The sequence below is a fragment of the Corapipo altera genome, unplaced genomic scaffold, assembly GCF_003945725.1.
Source record: "Corapipo altera isolate COAL_440 unplaced genomic scaffold, ASM394572v1 73, whole genome shotgun sequence".
NCBI classification, from domain to species: domain Eukaryota; kingdom Metazoa; phylum Chordata; class Aves; order Passeriformes; family Pipridae; genus Corapipo; species Corapipo altera.
The window spans coordinates 1137080-1150778 of record NW_020884957.1 but is presented as its reverse complement, the minus strand read 5'-3'; the positions used below and the strand labels follow the sequence as shown (position 1 = coordinate 1150778).

General features: G+C 38.0%; 1 protein-coding gene across 1 annotated transcript in view; it reads left to right on the top strand.

Annotated features, from left to right (window-relative positions):
* MYO10 (myosin X) overlaps window positions 1-12535 on the top strand; it is a 161385-nt gene extending 148850 nt beyond the window's left edge. Inside the window, exons 33-41 of the mRNA XM_027663778.1 lie at window positions 286-443; window positions 1752-1875; window positions 3549-3846; window positions 5444-5651; window positions 6227-6363; window positions 7210-7330; window positions 9817-10269; window positions 10635-10826; window positions 11091-12535. Of these exons, the coding sequence (XP_027519579.1) occupies window positions 286-443; window positions 1752-1875; window positions 3549-3846; window positions 5444-5651; window positions 6227-6363; window positions 7210-7330; window positions 9817-10269; window positions 10635-10826; window positions 11091-11201 (1802 nt within the window). The 3' untranslated portion in view covers window positions 11202-12535. The remainder of the gene's footprint in view (window positions 1-285; window positions 444-1751; window positions 1876-3548; window positions 3847-5443; window positions 5652-6226; window positions 6364-7209; window positions 7331-9816; window positions 10270-10634; window positions 10827-11090) is intronic.
* Window positions 12536-13699: the final 1164 nt, after the last annotated feature.

Genomic DNA, 13699 nt, shown 5'->3' with positions numbered 1-13699 from the left:
AAGGAGCTAACTATTCCATAGTCACTTCTGTGGTGCTTACAGTCACTTCTGCTAAGATTACTGCATAAAATGGGAGGCTGCATGATGCATAGTTGTACTCCAGGGTTACTCCTAGGATCTCTTAAAGGAGAGAATCTCCTTTAATATCGTAGTATCTGTATTATGATACTTAATGACTCATACAACTTATTAGCTCCTGGAAAACTGCCAGCATGGTCCAGGATGCAGCACTCAGTGTCTGATGGGATGCAGATTTTATGGCTAATAATTTCACTGTTGTGCTAGGTTACTGGAATGTAACTGTGTACGGGCGCAAACACTGTTACCGTCTCTACACAAAATTGCTTAATGAGGCGACCCGCTGGTCAAGTGCCATCCAGAACGTGATTGACACAAAAGCACCAATTGATACTCCAACGCAGCAACTTATTCAGGATATTAAGGTAGGCACAAGCAGGATGGGGAGGGGTGAGAAAGAATGGTTGCTTAAATCTTTTTTATTTCGGCTTAGCCAAAATAAAGCAGAAAATTAAGTTTTAATCACACAGTGCCACGGACTGACTTTGTGAAACCTGAATGTATTCACTGACCTGATAAAGGAATTTCTATCTAAGCAGTAGAAGGGCAAAGTATGAAGTGAAACTTGGAGGGCAAGAGGGATAACCTTTTTCCATGAAAACATTAACAACTTTTACTGGTTTGTGTAACTTGACAGGGACAATTGCACCTGGCAGTAGAGCACAGTGTACAGGTATGAACCTGCTATGAAGCAGACAGGTTCATGGCAGACGTGTTTGGCTGTGTCCACAGTGCGCAGCACACCAGGATGTGGACTAGACATCTCTTTGATTTTTTTTGTCGTAATCTTCTTTGCTTCTTTTCTTGTTCTGCGATAACATGGGCTAAGCATCTCATGTATCTGTGTGATGAGAAATATATTCATTTAATGCTTACTGGCTTATGGTCCCATTGGGGACAGTGCATACGTAGCCAGAGAATGTCTTTCTGGAGCTTTTTGCTGATCTGCTTTTATGAGAGAGGATGATGATTCTCAGAAAGAGAGCAAAGGAATAGGCAAGGGGGGAGAACTGCTACTGACCTTTTCCCTTAGAGAGTACCATCTCTTCTCTCATGGAAAAGAAGTATTAAGTCCTCAATTCAAAGACTGAATGCTGTTCTTCAGAGCAGGAGAAATATGTGGAAGTTCAGGACTGGTAGGAGACAGCGGTCACATCTGTCAAACTTGGCCTAAGCAGAACAGTAAGAGCAGTATTTAGATGTCAGAGTGGGTGCCTCAGGTTTACAGCAACACTGTACCAGGGCTATTTTGTTATGGTAGCTCCTGCAGTTTCTAAAGGCCAGTTAGTTTCAAAAAGGCCCATTAGTTTTGCTGGAGAAATACTTTTTAAATAAAACTTGAATGTCTTAATTCCTGTTATGAAATACTGGAGTAAAAATGAATTGTGAAATGAAAACACACTTCAAAAATTGTTATGTGTCCTGCAGCTCTGCTGTAGTTTGTTTTTCACTGCCAGATAAAGGAAGTTTATCCAAGGCCTGAGGTTAGCAGGTACTGAGCATTCGTAGCCCACAACGTGCCACGGCACCCACAGTACCCACAACCAGATTTAGCACCAAATAATGCTGGTAACAGTAATGACTCATTTTTTTCACAACCAACCTAAGGGCACAAAGCATTGCATTATTCCTAATGCTGGACCCCAAATCCTGCTTTTTTCATACCCCAACAGGAAAACTGCCTGAACGCTGATGTGGTTGAACAGATTTATAAGAGGAACCCTATCCTCCGTTACACTCATCATCCACTGCACTCACCATTACTGCCACTGCCATATGGGGACATCAATCTAAACTGTAAGTTTTTCAATAACAGAAACACTTTTCCTTATGAAAGACTAAACTAGAGGATGGGATTTTTAAGTCAACGAGCTACAGTGAAGTAAAGGTAGGCAAAATATATATGTTTGTAACACAAATAGATAAGTTTCCCTGTTCTGAGAATAGCAGTTTGCCTAGCACAGAGCCTTGGGGTTATATTACAGAAAGGAAGGTTGCTACTGCCTTCAGCAACACAGCTAAGACTGAGTTTGAAAAGCCTTGCCCTGAAATAAGCAACTAAACCCTATTCATTCAGTCTCCTTGAATCATATTCTCTTTCTCAAGTCATTGTTACTTCCTATCCCATGTGGGGAGCTGCAGCAGCCACAACTTCCAATTAATAAGCTTAAGTTTCATCAGATGTGATGGAAAGCCCTATTTATGGGAATCAACATCTAAGTGTACATGAAAGAAGAAATGCTTTATTTACTTCTAAAATTAGTGTAATCATGTCTTTCAATATCCTTGATTCAACCACTAACTTAGAAGTCTTTTTGGAATGAATGGTTCAGATCTATTGATGGTTGTGAACTTGGTGTCCTTAAATGGATTTGGTTATCTTAGTTTGCAACTGCATATTAAACAACATATGACTCAGGCCACAGGTTTCATCCCTGGGAGGAGGATGGGAGGTCACACGACTAAAAGTGAAGGTATTTCAAGTAAGACTTTCTGGTAACTCAAGTGATACCCTTCTACTCAAATGATGAGGAAAATCCTAGGACAAACCTTTCTTTTCTCTTGCCCCTCCTACTGTTCAGTGGCAAGGCACAGTTCTGTTCTTGGCACTTGAGCAGATTGTCCCTTATGGGAGTGAAACATGGTTGGTCTCTATTCCCCATGGATAAGAACATCTAGCCACCTCTGAGGCAGAAGTCTTGCCAAAGTCTTCCCTTACTAAATGTAGCTCCAAAACTGATGCTTAGCTATTGCCTTGACTTGCAGTTGAGTTCTAGGTATTTTCTGTAATAGTATAATGTCAGGTTAGAAACTTCATTTTCATAACATACATCTGTACTGTATCAGAGCAATTTCTTCCGTCTACCAAACCCAAGAACTCCATGGTTCTTTTAAGGAGATTGTAATAGTTGTTAGCCCACGCTGAATAACCGGTAGCACAAAAACAGTCACCACCTTTTTCAGCATTCAAAAAGCAAATTGCCATGTCATAGCAATGATTTTGTTTAGTAGCATTGTTTGGGTTTAATTAAAATGCTACTGCTGTAGGCAAAAATGATGCCACGTATCTTTGTTACTTTCCATAACACAGTTATGCTTTACCTCATTTATGATCCGATCAGGTTTTCAGTGTCTTATGACTGCAAAAAAGTGATACAACACTTCATCAGTGTGTGTTGCTCTGGAAGGAAGACTCTCTATCACAAAAAACTGATCAATCAAGATACACTTTTTCCGTTATGTTGTCAGAAAACGGCAAAGTGGGATTTCATTAAATTCAGAACAAATCTCAATAGCAAAATAGCTCATAAAAGGAGTTTGCATCATACATCTGAAATGAAAAATACCTGTTCTAATATCCTGCATAATAAGGGTCACAGAGTATCATTAAGCAGTTCCCAAATAAAGCCTGTGTGCTTTTTCTTTTATATCTCGGTCTAAGAATCTTTCTCCTTATTGTTCTTTTGTAGTGCTGAAAGACAAAGGCTACACAACTCTGCAGGACGAAGCCATCAAGATATTTAATTCTTTACAGCAGCTGGAATCTATGTCTGATCCCATCCCTATAATCCAAGGTATCCTCCAAACAGGACATGATTTACGACCCCTCCGAGATGAGCTCTACTGTCAGCTCATCAAGCAAACCAATAAAGTGCCTAACCCTGGAAGCGTGGGGAACCTGTATAGTTGGCAAATACTCACCTGCATGAGTTGCACATTTCTGCCGAGTCGCAGCATCCTCAAATATCTCAAGTTTCATCTCAAAAGGTGAGAAGCTTTGAAGTACTAAAGCAAGAAAATAAGTTTCTTCACTCATTGTTTTCTTCACCATGACTTGTAACAGTGTTTAGATATCTTGAAGCAAGACTTGAAGATGCATTTACTTAGTGTATTGGTTATGCCAAACAGTGAATCTAAAAAAAAAATGTAGGAAAAGTGTCTATGAGTTATCTAGTTGGAATTACACTCATTTGAAGAATCAAAAAAAGCCCACAAAATTGAATGCACAATTTGTTAATGTTGATAAAAGGAGGGCTTTCTGTAACTGTATAAACTTGTTTAAATGATTTGCAGCCCATACCGCTAGGTCCTATTATCAGCTGTTCAAATCAACCTGTTAAAAATTCTTCATCCTGCTTTACCTTAATTTTATAAGGTACGTGTCATGCACATAAAAGAACATTATCATATTTAAAGATGTATTTGAGGTAAAAGCATAGGATTAAAAATCTAATTTTAAAATATTAGTGACCATTAAAAAGATAATAAATTATTCTTGATACTTCAGCATTAACCAGAATGTGGAGTTCTTCTTGCTGTGATGCAACAGAAGAATGCAGAGTATGTAATTAGGAAAGTTAGTCCACCAAGAAGCTGTTCTCAATAATTTAAAAGTCTTGTCTGTATTTGTGCTAGAGCATCAACTTTGTCAATCACTTTACTAAATCTAATTGTTTTATAATATTTGTAAAATACTTGTAATGAAAATACATCTTTGAACCAAATTGAGGTAAGTAAAAAATGGTCTTTATATAACTGTTAAAATGAAAAAATTCAACACTGAATCACTTTCTCAGTTTAACTCACCTCCTAATTAAAAGAAGATGCAGCTGATACATTTAAAGGTTGGTTTCAATACCGTAGATGCATAATCATCTTACAGCATATCTGTAATTCTGCAGTAATCTTTTTATGCCTTGCAGATCACAAATCACTGTACTTTTTCACATAAATTAAACCTGAGTAGCTCTAAGGAGCTGATATTTTATCACTGAAAGTATTATAGAAACACTCTGTACTGAAAGCTACCCAAATTCAACAATTTTCAATAATTAAGAGTTGAGTTCATTAAACTAGCTAATGAATATTCATAGGACTAACCGCTGAACAGTAAGATCTAGAGAGAATCTTTTAGAAAATCAGGAATAAAAATCAAGTGACGCTACAACAAAAGTGAGCAGTCAAACATGTTTTATTGCTTTTTTCTGTAGTACCTTAGTGCAGTTTAGTCTTCATTCAACAACTGTTACTGACAGAAAGAGGAGTTGATTACAAGAAGGTTTGCACAGTTATCTTGCTGTCAAATCTGAGTTGTTATAAGATTCCTGTAGTTAATGCTATGAAGGGCATTCAGGTTTTTCTTACTATTAGGTTTGTAGAACATAATGATGAAAGTACATTACATTTACCGCAGTAAATCAATCACAAGTTAGAACACTTTCCTTGACAGTGAAGATAAACCTTGGAGCATGTCAATTCAATAGTGTACTGGATACAGAAGTACTTTCAGGGGAAAAAAATTCTCAAATAAGTAAACTCCTGTTTCACTGACTGGCAGCTTTAAGTCATAAGCTTTGTCTCACAGGGTTCGTGACCAGTTTCCAGGAACTGAAATGGAGAAATACGCACTTTTTACTTATGAATCTCTGAAGAAAACCAAAAGCAGAGAGTTTGTGCCATCACGGGATGAAATAGAAGCACTGATTGGCCGGCAGGAAATGACATCCACAGTTTATTGCCATGGTGGGGGCTCCTGTAAGATTACAATCAACTCACACACTACAGCTGGAGAGGTGAGAAGTGGTGACAGGATGTCTTTGGAACAAAATCAGTGTGTCCCTTTAACGTGCCAGTTCAGGCAGCAGTAGCATTAAACTTTGGGAGCACTGGAGCCTTCTCTGCTGGCTTTTCCTTTCAGGGAAGGGAAGGCTTACAGAGCTGTCCCTCCAGCCCCCTAGTGTGTTCTGAACAAATCCCTGCTATAAAAACTGTCTTTATGCTGCAGAGGATCACCCAACTATAGTTCCTTCTCATAGGAAGAATTACAGGAAAGACTAAGCAATTCAGCAGAGGCATTACTGGAATAACTTCAGTAGATATTAGTGTGTATGAGTTGCTAGCTAAAAATGGAAGACTCTTACTGAGTTGGTGAAATAACAGGGGTTGGCCAGGAGACAGCACATGCATATTCTGAAAGAAAAAAAATTAAAGTGGAATTTGACAACAATTAATACTGCCGATAAGAACAAATTAGCAACGTTTTTAGCCTAATATAAAACCTAGCTTTGAATTTTCTTCTAATTATTTGTCTTACTCTGTGGTGCTGCTTTCCCATGCTATGGTTTTTCATGTGCTGTTTTTCATTTAGGTGGTTGAAAAGTTAATTCGTGGCTTGGCCATGGAGGATAGCAGAAATATGTTTGCTTTGTTTGAATACAACGGAACTACTGATAAAGCAATTGAAAGCAGAACCATTGTAGCTGATGTCTTGGCAAAGTTTGAAAAGTGAGTGTGCTTCTCCTTCTCTCTCTCCACTCTAATAAGTAGCAATTAAATAAATTTCCAATGTCAATAATGCTGAATTTTCTCCTTTTGCTTGTTTGTGATGATGCAGCTGAATTACACACAGAGCCATTTCTGGAACAAAAGCATCTTTTTTTCTTTTTTCTTAAAAGAATTAATAGCCACCTATTCACTTATGTTGGTCTTCCTCTGTCCTGCTACCAGTAAAGTATTATTTCTCATTACTATTTCCACATTCTCTTTTCCATTACTACAAATTTTTCCACCATTACCAGCATTGTGTCGGGGAGAACTGAACTCCAGGCCATCATTGCCTTTCCAGCTGTCTGTTGCCTAACTTCATGTGGAAGTCACCACAGTACAGCTCACCACTACATTTTTCTTACCAGTATAATTACAACCACCCATAGCACTGTAGTAAAAAAAAATGTAATACAAGCCTAAATACCTCTTTGTCATCCCTATGTTGTACGCATGGCAATCAGCCTCTTTTATCCACTTAATAATGGGGGGGAAAAAGGAATGTTTTAAGTGTTGTGCAATTCCATTTTATAATAGGACTTAAGGATGTTGCTTTTATTAACACCTGACTGAGCCACAAATTTTATTAAGAGAATTTGGGTTAGAAATAGTTGACTGAGAATTGAATGAGAACTGAGTCAACATTTGTAAGTCCTTGATTTTGCTGTAGGCTTTAAACACACCGACACACATAAAACAAGATTCAGCTGATTCCTTGCTTATATTTCTGAGGTGTCAATTTAGAAAAGAGGTTGGTTTCACAGGTCTGATCTCTCTCTCTCTCTCTCTCTTTACACAACGCTGAAGGCTTGCTGCCACTGCTGAAGCTGGGGAGATGCACTGGAAGTTCTACTTCAAGCTCTACTGCTTCCTGGATACAGAAAATGTCCCAAAAGATAGTGTGGAATTTGCCTTTATGTTTGAGCAGGTAAAGGACAAGGGTTCAGTTTTGAGGCACTTTTAAGAGGAGTCAAAAAGCAAGAGATCTAGGCAGCACAGAGGGAGTTTGACTATGCGTCTGTTCAACTAAATGCACTACTACTCAAGCATCAAGAGCAAAGGAAGGAAGCAGTTCAGTGGTCAAAACAGACTTATCCTTACATAACTGAAGCACATATGATTTTCCTAATGTTATGTTTCTTACTTCTGCATTACTTGTCAATTGCTTTATATGTAGTGGTAAAAAATTAGATAGCTGGGGTCTCAGCTGTGTTTAAAAAAAAAAGGATAATACTTGTTTTTAATTTTCCTCTTATTAAACCATTTTCTGAAGAAAATGTAAGAAATAAGGTGAAAAAAGTGTAATTGGTAAGCAATTAATTAATAAGACACTCATGCTGGCAACCGTACAAAACTAATTGAGTAATAGCTTTTTATCTTTTTAAAAACCAATTGTTTCATAGGCACCTTAGTAAAATCAGTCCCGTCTCAGCAGTAACTGTAAGACAGCTATGATGAGCAGAAATACACTTAATAAATGTGCTGAGCTCAGAATGAGGCTATATTGCAAAACATAAAATGAGTTAAATGATTTATAATGAAAACTAAATGCATCAACAGTTGGATTTCTATTCTGTCAAGCCCTGTAGTTGCTCAGAAACTCACTGATGGCATTTAGTACTGTTGATTGACCTTCTACTTTTCTTCTATATTCCAAATGACTAAAAATTCTTCCAGCAGTCAACTTCTTTCAAGTGGGCACTAGATACAGATAAAGATTTCTGTATAAGATTAAGATTTCTGATTTCTGGCATTCACAATGCTGAGACACTGACATTCTGTTGGTAAGCAAGCCTGATGTGATCAAGAACTGACATACTTCAATTTTCATATATATGAAGGCTTTACCCCTTCTACAGGTTCAGAAACCTCTTCATTGTAATAGAGTATTTCTTCCTTTTTCAGTTTATGTTTTAAGGCATCATATTACATCACAAGTCTACCAAAGGCTCCTTCCAGAGCCTACTACTGTAGCTCAGTCCAGAACTGCTTTTTGTCAGCAAGGATCTGGGCAATGGGTTGCCTTCGTTGGGCTTAGAAATGTCGTTCTGTCTGTCTGTTGTTACATATAGAGCAGTCAGCCAGTTAGTGCTTCTGTTTGGGATGAAGTTCAAACAGCAAGAAAATCCATGAGAGCTCTGCATCTGAGCTGTTACATTACATTATGGGTTTAAGAGGCAGATTCAGATAGTTTTGTGTATGAATGGCTAAAATAAGCACATTTGCTGAAGCACATTGTTTTCATTCTGTATTCTGTGCTGACTGGTGTTTAGCCAAATATTTCATGTCTTGTGCAAACCAGTAGTATTGCAGTTATAAAGCATGGCATGTTCGATCCCTATCATTAATATTACAGTAAGACCTGGAAGAGGTGATGCTACATTCTAACATCAGTTCTGGGGTTTTTTGTTTTTTTTCTAATTGTCTGCTTTTGGTGTCAGTCATCAACTTTTTTCAGACAATTATGAAAATTATCTTTTGTCATTGGTTTTAGTTCTGTAGCCTCCATTATTTTAAAATTTGGATCTTTTAATAATCATAAGGCGCTGAAGGAAATATTTCAGGTCTTTCTCATTAAAATACCATCCTTCCATTTCCACAAGACAGCTCTTCCTTCTGCATGTGTACAACCTCAGGTAAACCATCTTGCATGTTTAAAGGCATATTTTGTAAATCTAAAGAAACTGTATGTTACTTAGATGTGAATTATCTCTATGTGTTTACTAAACCTTGTAATTCCTGCATCTCCAGTCATGAGGTGTGTTTGTTTACTAGTGTCACCTGAAAAAAAATCATAGCTGCTGCACATTTCCACAGGTTTGAACAAGTGTGCAGAGGTCTTCTTGGTTCAGAATCTCATCCCTGATGCTACAGACCACTGTATTGTGTAGATGTTTTACTAACTTGATTTGGGATCCATTGAAGATTTATTGTTTTCCCTCAGTAAAACTACAAAGCTGTCCTAAAGTTTGGCTTTTTTGGCTGGAAACATCAGTTTTCACTGAGAGATTATTGATAGCAGTAAGCAAAACTAGATGCCTGTTTCTCCTAATGCCCTTGAACATAAATGGCTTCTTTTCAAGCAAATGTTTAGATCCTTATTTTCTCCTTTTTACATTATATTTTCCTTTTCAGTAATTCAGTTGCTCTTATATATATGAATTCACTAAAAGCTGTACAGTAACAGTAATTCCCATTCAGCAGGTTTCCTCAGTTGCCTTGCAGTTCTTCTGGTAAACCTAGTTTTACCCAGTTTAACAAGTTTGTCAAGAGATTTACCACATTTCATTTATTTAATGGATCATTTATTACAGATCCTGGGTTTGCCTGGCAATAAATTTACTTCCCATTTCTCTCTAATTCCTTTCAAAGACTGGTTTATACATAAAAAGCTACCTTTTTTCCCCTTGATAGGCTCATGAAGCAGTGATTAAAGGACATTATCCTGCTCCTGAAGAAACCCTCCAGGTCCTTGCAGCTTTGCGTCTTCAGTACCTTCAGGGAGATTACACTCTGCATACCACTGTACCAGAAATGGAGGAAGTCTATCCCTTGCAAAAGCTGAAGTCTCGGATTACACAGTCTACCAAAACATTTACTGCAGTAGAGAAGGCTGAGAAGAAACGAGCCAGCTTTCTTGAAGGAACACTGCGGAGGAGTTTCCGCAGTGGCTCTGTCAGCAAACAGAAGGTTGAGGAGGATCAGATGTTAGACATGTGGGTCAAAGAGGAAATCTCAGCATCCAGGACTAGTATTATTGACAAATGGAAAAAACTCCAGAGGATGAATCAGGAGCAGGCTATGGCAAAGTACATGGCTTTGATTAAGGAATGGCCTGGCTATGGTTCAACACTCTTTGACGTAGAGGTAAGACCTCCTGAACATTCAAACTACAGTTTTTACTGTATAGGTGATGATTTCATTACAGAGTAGTGAAACCATAAATACGGTATCACAGTGCTTAGACAGCTGATGTAATAGCTACAAGTGCTTGCTACTCCCAACAGCAAGCACTTGTAGCTATTTAAATCCACTAGTTAACCATAAAGTAGAGGGACAGAATTCTAGCCTGATGGGTTGCAAACGAGTTTAAGAAGTGTAAAAGGCAATGTTCAAAGAGGGACAAGCAATGTGCACTTTTTAAAAAATGGTTACAGACAAGAACATCAACAGTAAGTGGTGTGTAGCTCCTGCTGTTCCCTTTGCTGTTAACTTACATTTTTTATCTCTAGTGTAAAGAAGGGGGATTCCCACAAGAGTTGTGGCTTGGAGTCAGCGCTGATGCAGTTTCTGTCTACAAGCGTGGGGAAGGAAGGCCTCTGGAGGTGTTCCAGTATGAACATATCTTGTCATTTGGTGCACCGCTTGCCAACACCTACAAGATCGTGGTGGATGAGAGAGAACTGCTGTTTGAAACTAGTGAGGTAAGAGCAAGGTAGTTTTGTTGTTGTGGCCTTCCTGTTCTGATAGTCAGGTTACTTAGTAATTCAAGTAGTAGCTACAAATGTCACAGATCTATTCAAGATCCCTGTAAAGCTATCATGAGATGGATAGAAGTGCTGAGTATTTTTGTTTAACTGCAAATGGATTTTGTTGAAAGCTTGACAGGTTTATATTGTTAGTGTGTAAAGAAATTCATTCACGTATTGTTACCTTACTAAGAACTTTGCTCTTTATACTCTTGGCAGGTGGTTGACATTGCAAAGCTGATGAAAGCTTACATCAGTATGATCGTGAAAAAACGCTACAGCACCTCTCGATCAGTGAGTAGTCATGGAAGTCAGGGCAGCTGCAGGTGAAAACAAAACCAGTTCCACTGCACCCTAAATAGAATATGCTCCCTGGCCTCAGAACAACCTGATGACATTGATCATGTTTGTTGACAAGCTAACGAAGAACCAGAGTTTCAACGGAAAATATCTTCAAATAATGTTTTAGAAAGACCACAGGGTGGGCAGGGGAAAATCAGCTGAAATAGTCACATACTAGAACCACTGGCTCATTCAAAACTTTCCAAAGCATTATTATCTTCAGTTGATTTAACAAACGCCTTAAGACTCAATCCACTGCAATACAAGCAGTAATAAGTGCCTTACAATATTAAGCATAACTTGTATTGGCCTAAAATTGCTGATAAAAGTCAAGAAGATTTCTTTTGTCCTTTCAGAACACTGAAAACAAAGTTATATTCATCCATTCTGCACTAATCTACTGGCCTGTATACAGGTGGGAAGGGGGAGGGAAGAAGAGCAAGGTATATTTTTTTTTGGAGCGCTGCTGGCAGCCTTCCTGATGGACGCCAACACTTTGTTTCCCCTTGCTTCCATGGATGTGCACATTGTGCATGCATATTTGAGCTGTCAGTAAAATTTGACAAATTTTATTCTGTATTTCACAAGTCTTTTGAAGCAAAGGGAATAAGTATGTGCAATGGTGTAAACAGTCTTTCTGTACATTTTAATAGTTCAGAGTTATAGGTGTTACAATTGTATGGTTACTTTATAAGCAGTTTTATTAACCAGTAAATTCCAAAATTTTCATACATTGATTTTACTATTGCAAATATGTATTACCATATAAGTAGCAGAAGTCTGCATTCTGTATCTGCTGTACGATAAAGAGAGATGTAGCTGAGAATATTTATAGACTACCCTAATATGGAAATACAGTTATCAGTTCAATTCTTCATCCTGTCAGCTTATGTTTTTAATATTAATTTTTTCTTTAAAAGACATCACTCTTTTATACTTCTGGCTAGACTCTCCAACCCAGACTGACTGCCAAAGGTCAGAGCCCCTCAGAGTTGACTAGAGAACGCAGTGTTATACAATGCAAGTAGTTTAATACAGAGTTCTCTATTTTACCTGGTTGCCTGATGAAGGTTCTTGACAGTACCCTGTAAATAAATTGGGGAATATCAGCTAATAATAAGTTGATTTTGGACTTTTATTTTTGTACAGAAATACTGTAATATAAGGCAAAACTTTGATCAAAGGTATCTTTTTGTCCACAGCAAAAAGAAAAAAAAAGAAACCTGTAAAAACTTACTATTGTTAAAAACCTCAGCCTTTAAGAAATCATGCCTACTCACTGAAAAAAAAAGTCCAGCAATAAAGAAAATATATGTCATGTGCTCTGTTTCTATTTCATACTGAGTTGGACTGAACAAAATTCTAATTTCATCAGTCTTCTCAGAAGCCAAGCCAGGAACACAGTGTAGACTACATATATATGTGTGTGTGTGTGTGTGTGTTTGTGTGTGTGTATGCTTTTGTTTGGAAAGGTGCATGTGCTGTGTGTTGTACTGGGACAGGTTTCCTTGCCCATGCAATATGTGTCCTTTACACGAGATAGAGGGGAAGGACTGCTGAGCAATTCCACACCACCAGGAACATGCAAGTAAAGCTTTTGCTATTTAGGTAGCCCTGATGCAAGATGGCTTGTTTTTATTAGCCAGCCACAGCATGATAGTGCAGCATATGCTGCCCTCTTAAGTGTACATAATCTTTATAGGGTACAAGGCTTGGTCTGAGAAATCCTCCACCCTCCTCCAACTGCCAGGTACGTTTAGTCACTCCATCTGTGCCACCACCCCTCAGTCCCTCTATGGACATATTAATTTCGTGCCTCTACGCTCCCAGCAAAGGTGGATTTAATTTAAGGAAGACAAGAAAAATGAGAGGAGCTATAACTTAAGTATGTATAGTTACACACACACAGAGTATTTGAGACTGATTTTTTTTTTTATTTTTCACATATGCAAGTTCTTTAGAAAGAATTTCACTGCTCTTAGCAAAGCATCCTTGGAATAAAACAATTTATGCATTTCAGCCAGCACAGCAAGAAAGTTCAGTTTTGTCTATCTATAAACATGCTCAGAGAAGTCCTTGTACATCATCATAATCAGTAATTGGTAAAAAAACAAGGAATATACAAGATGACAATCTTGTTCAACGTCGCAGTCTTGAGAAGCTGACACCACTTCTCTACTCCTGATTCGTTTGCCTCCTGACTTCTGGATGCTATCAACCATTAAGAGGGAAGTGACCATTAGTGACAGAACTGCTTGTCACTACATCACTATAACTAAGAGCTTTTCGTTTATGCCAGATCAGCCAACCTGCCATGCAAATCTTACTCCAGTTACTGCTGTAGAGGCTACTAAAAGATTTCATAATTGGTGAAACTTGACAGAAAGAACGCACAGTTTATCAAAATAAATACTGCATAATAGACATCCCTGTGTTTGAAAGTGAGAAAAGAGTTCCTTAAACTATAAAATCTTTAAATATTGATT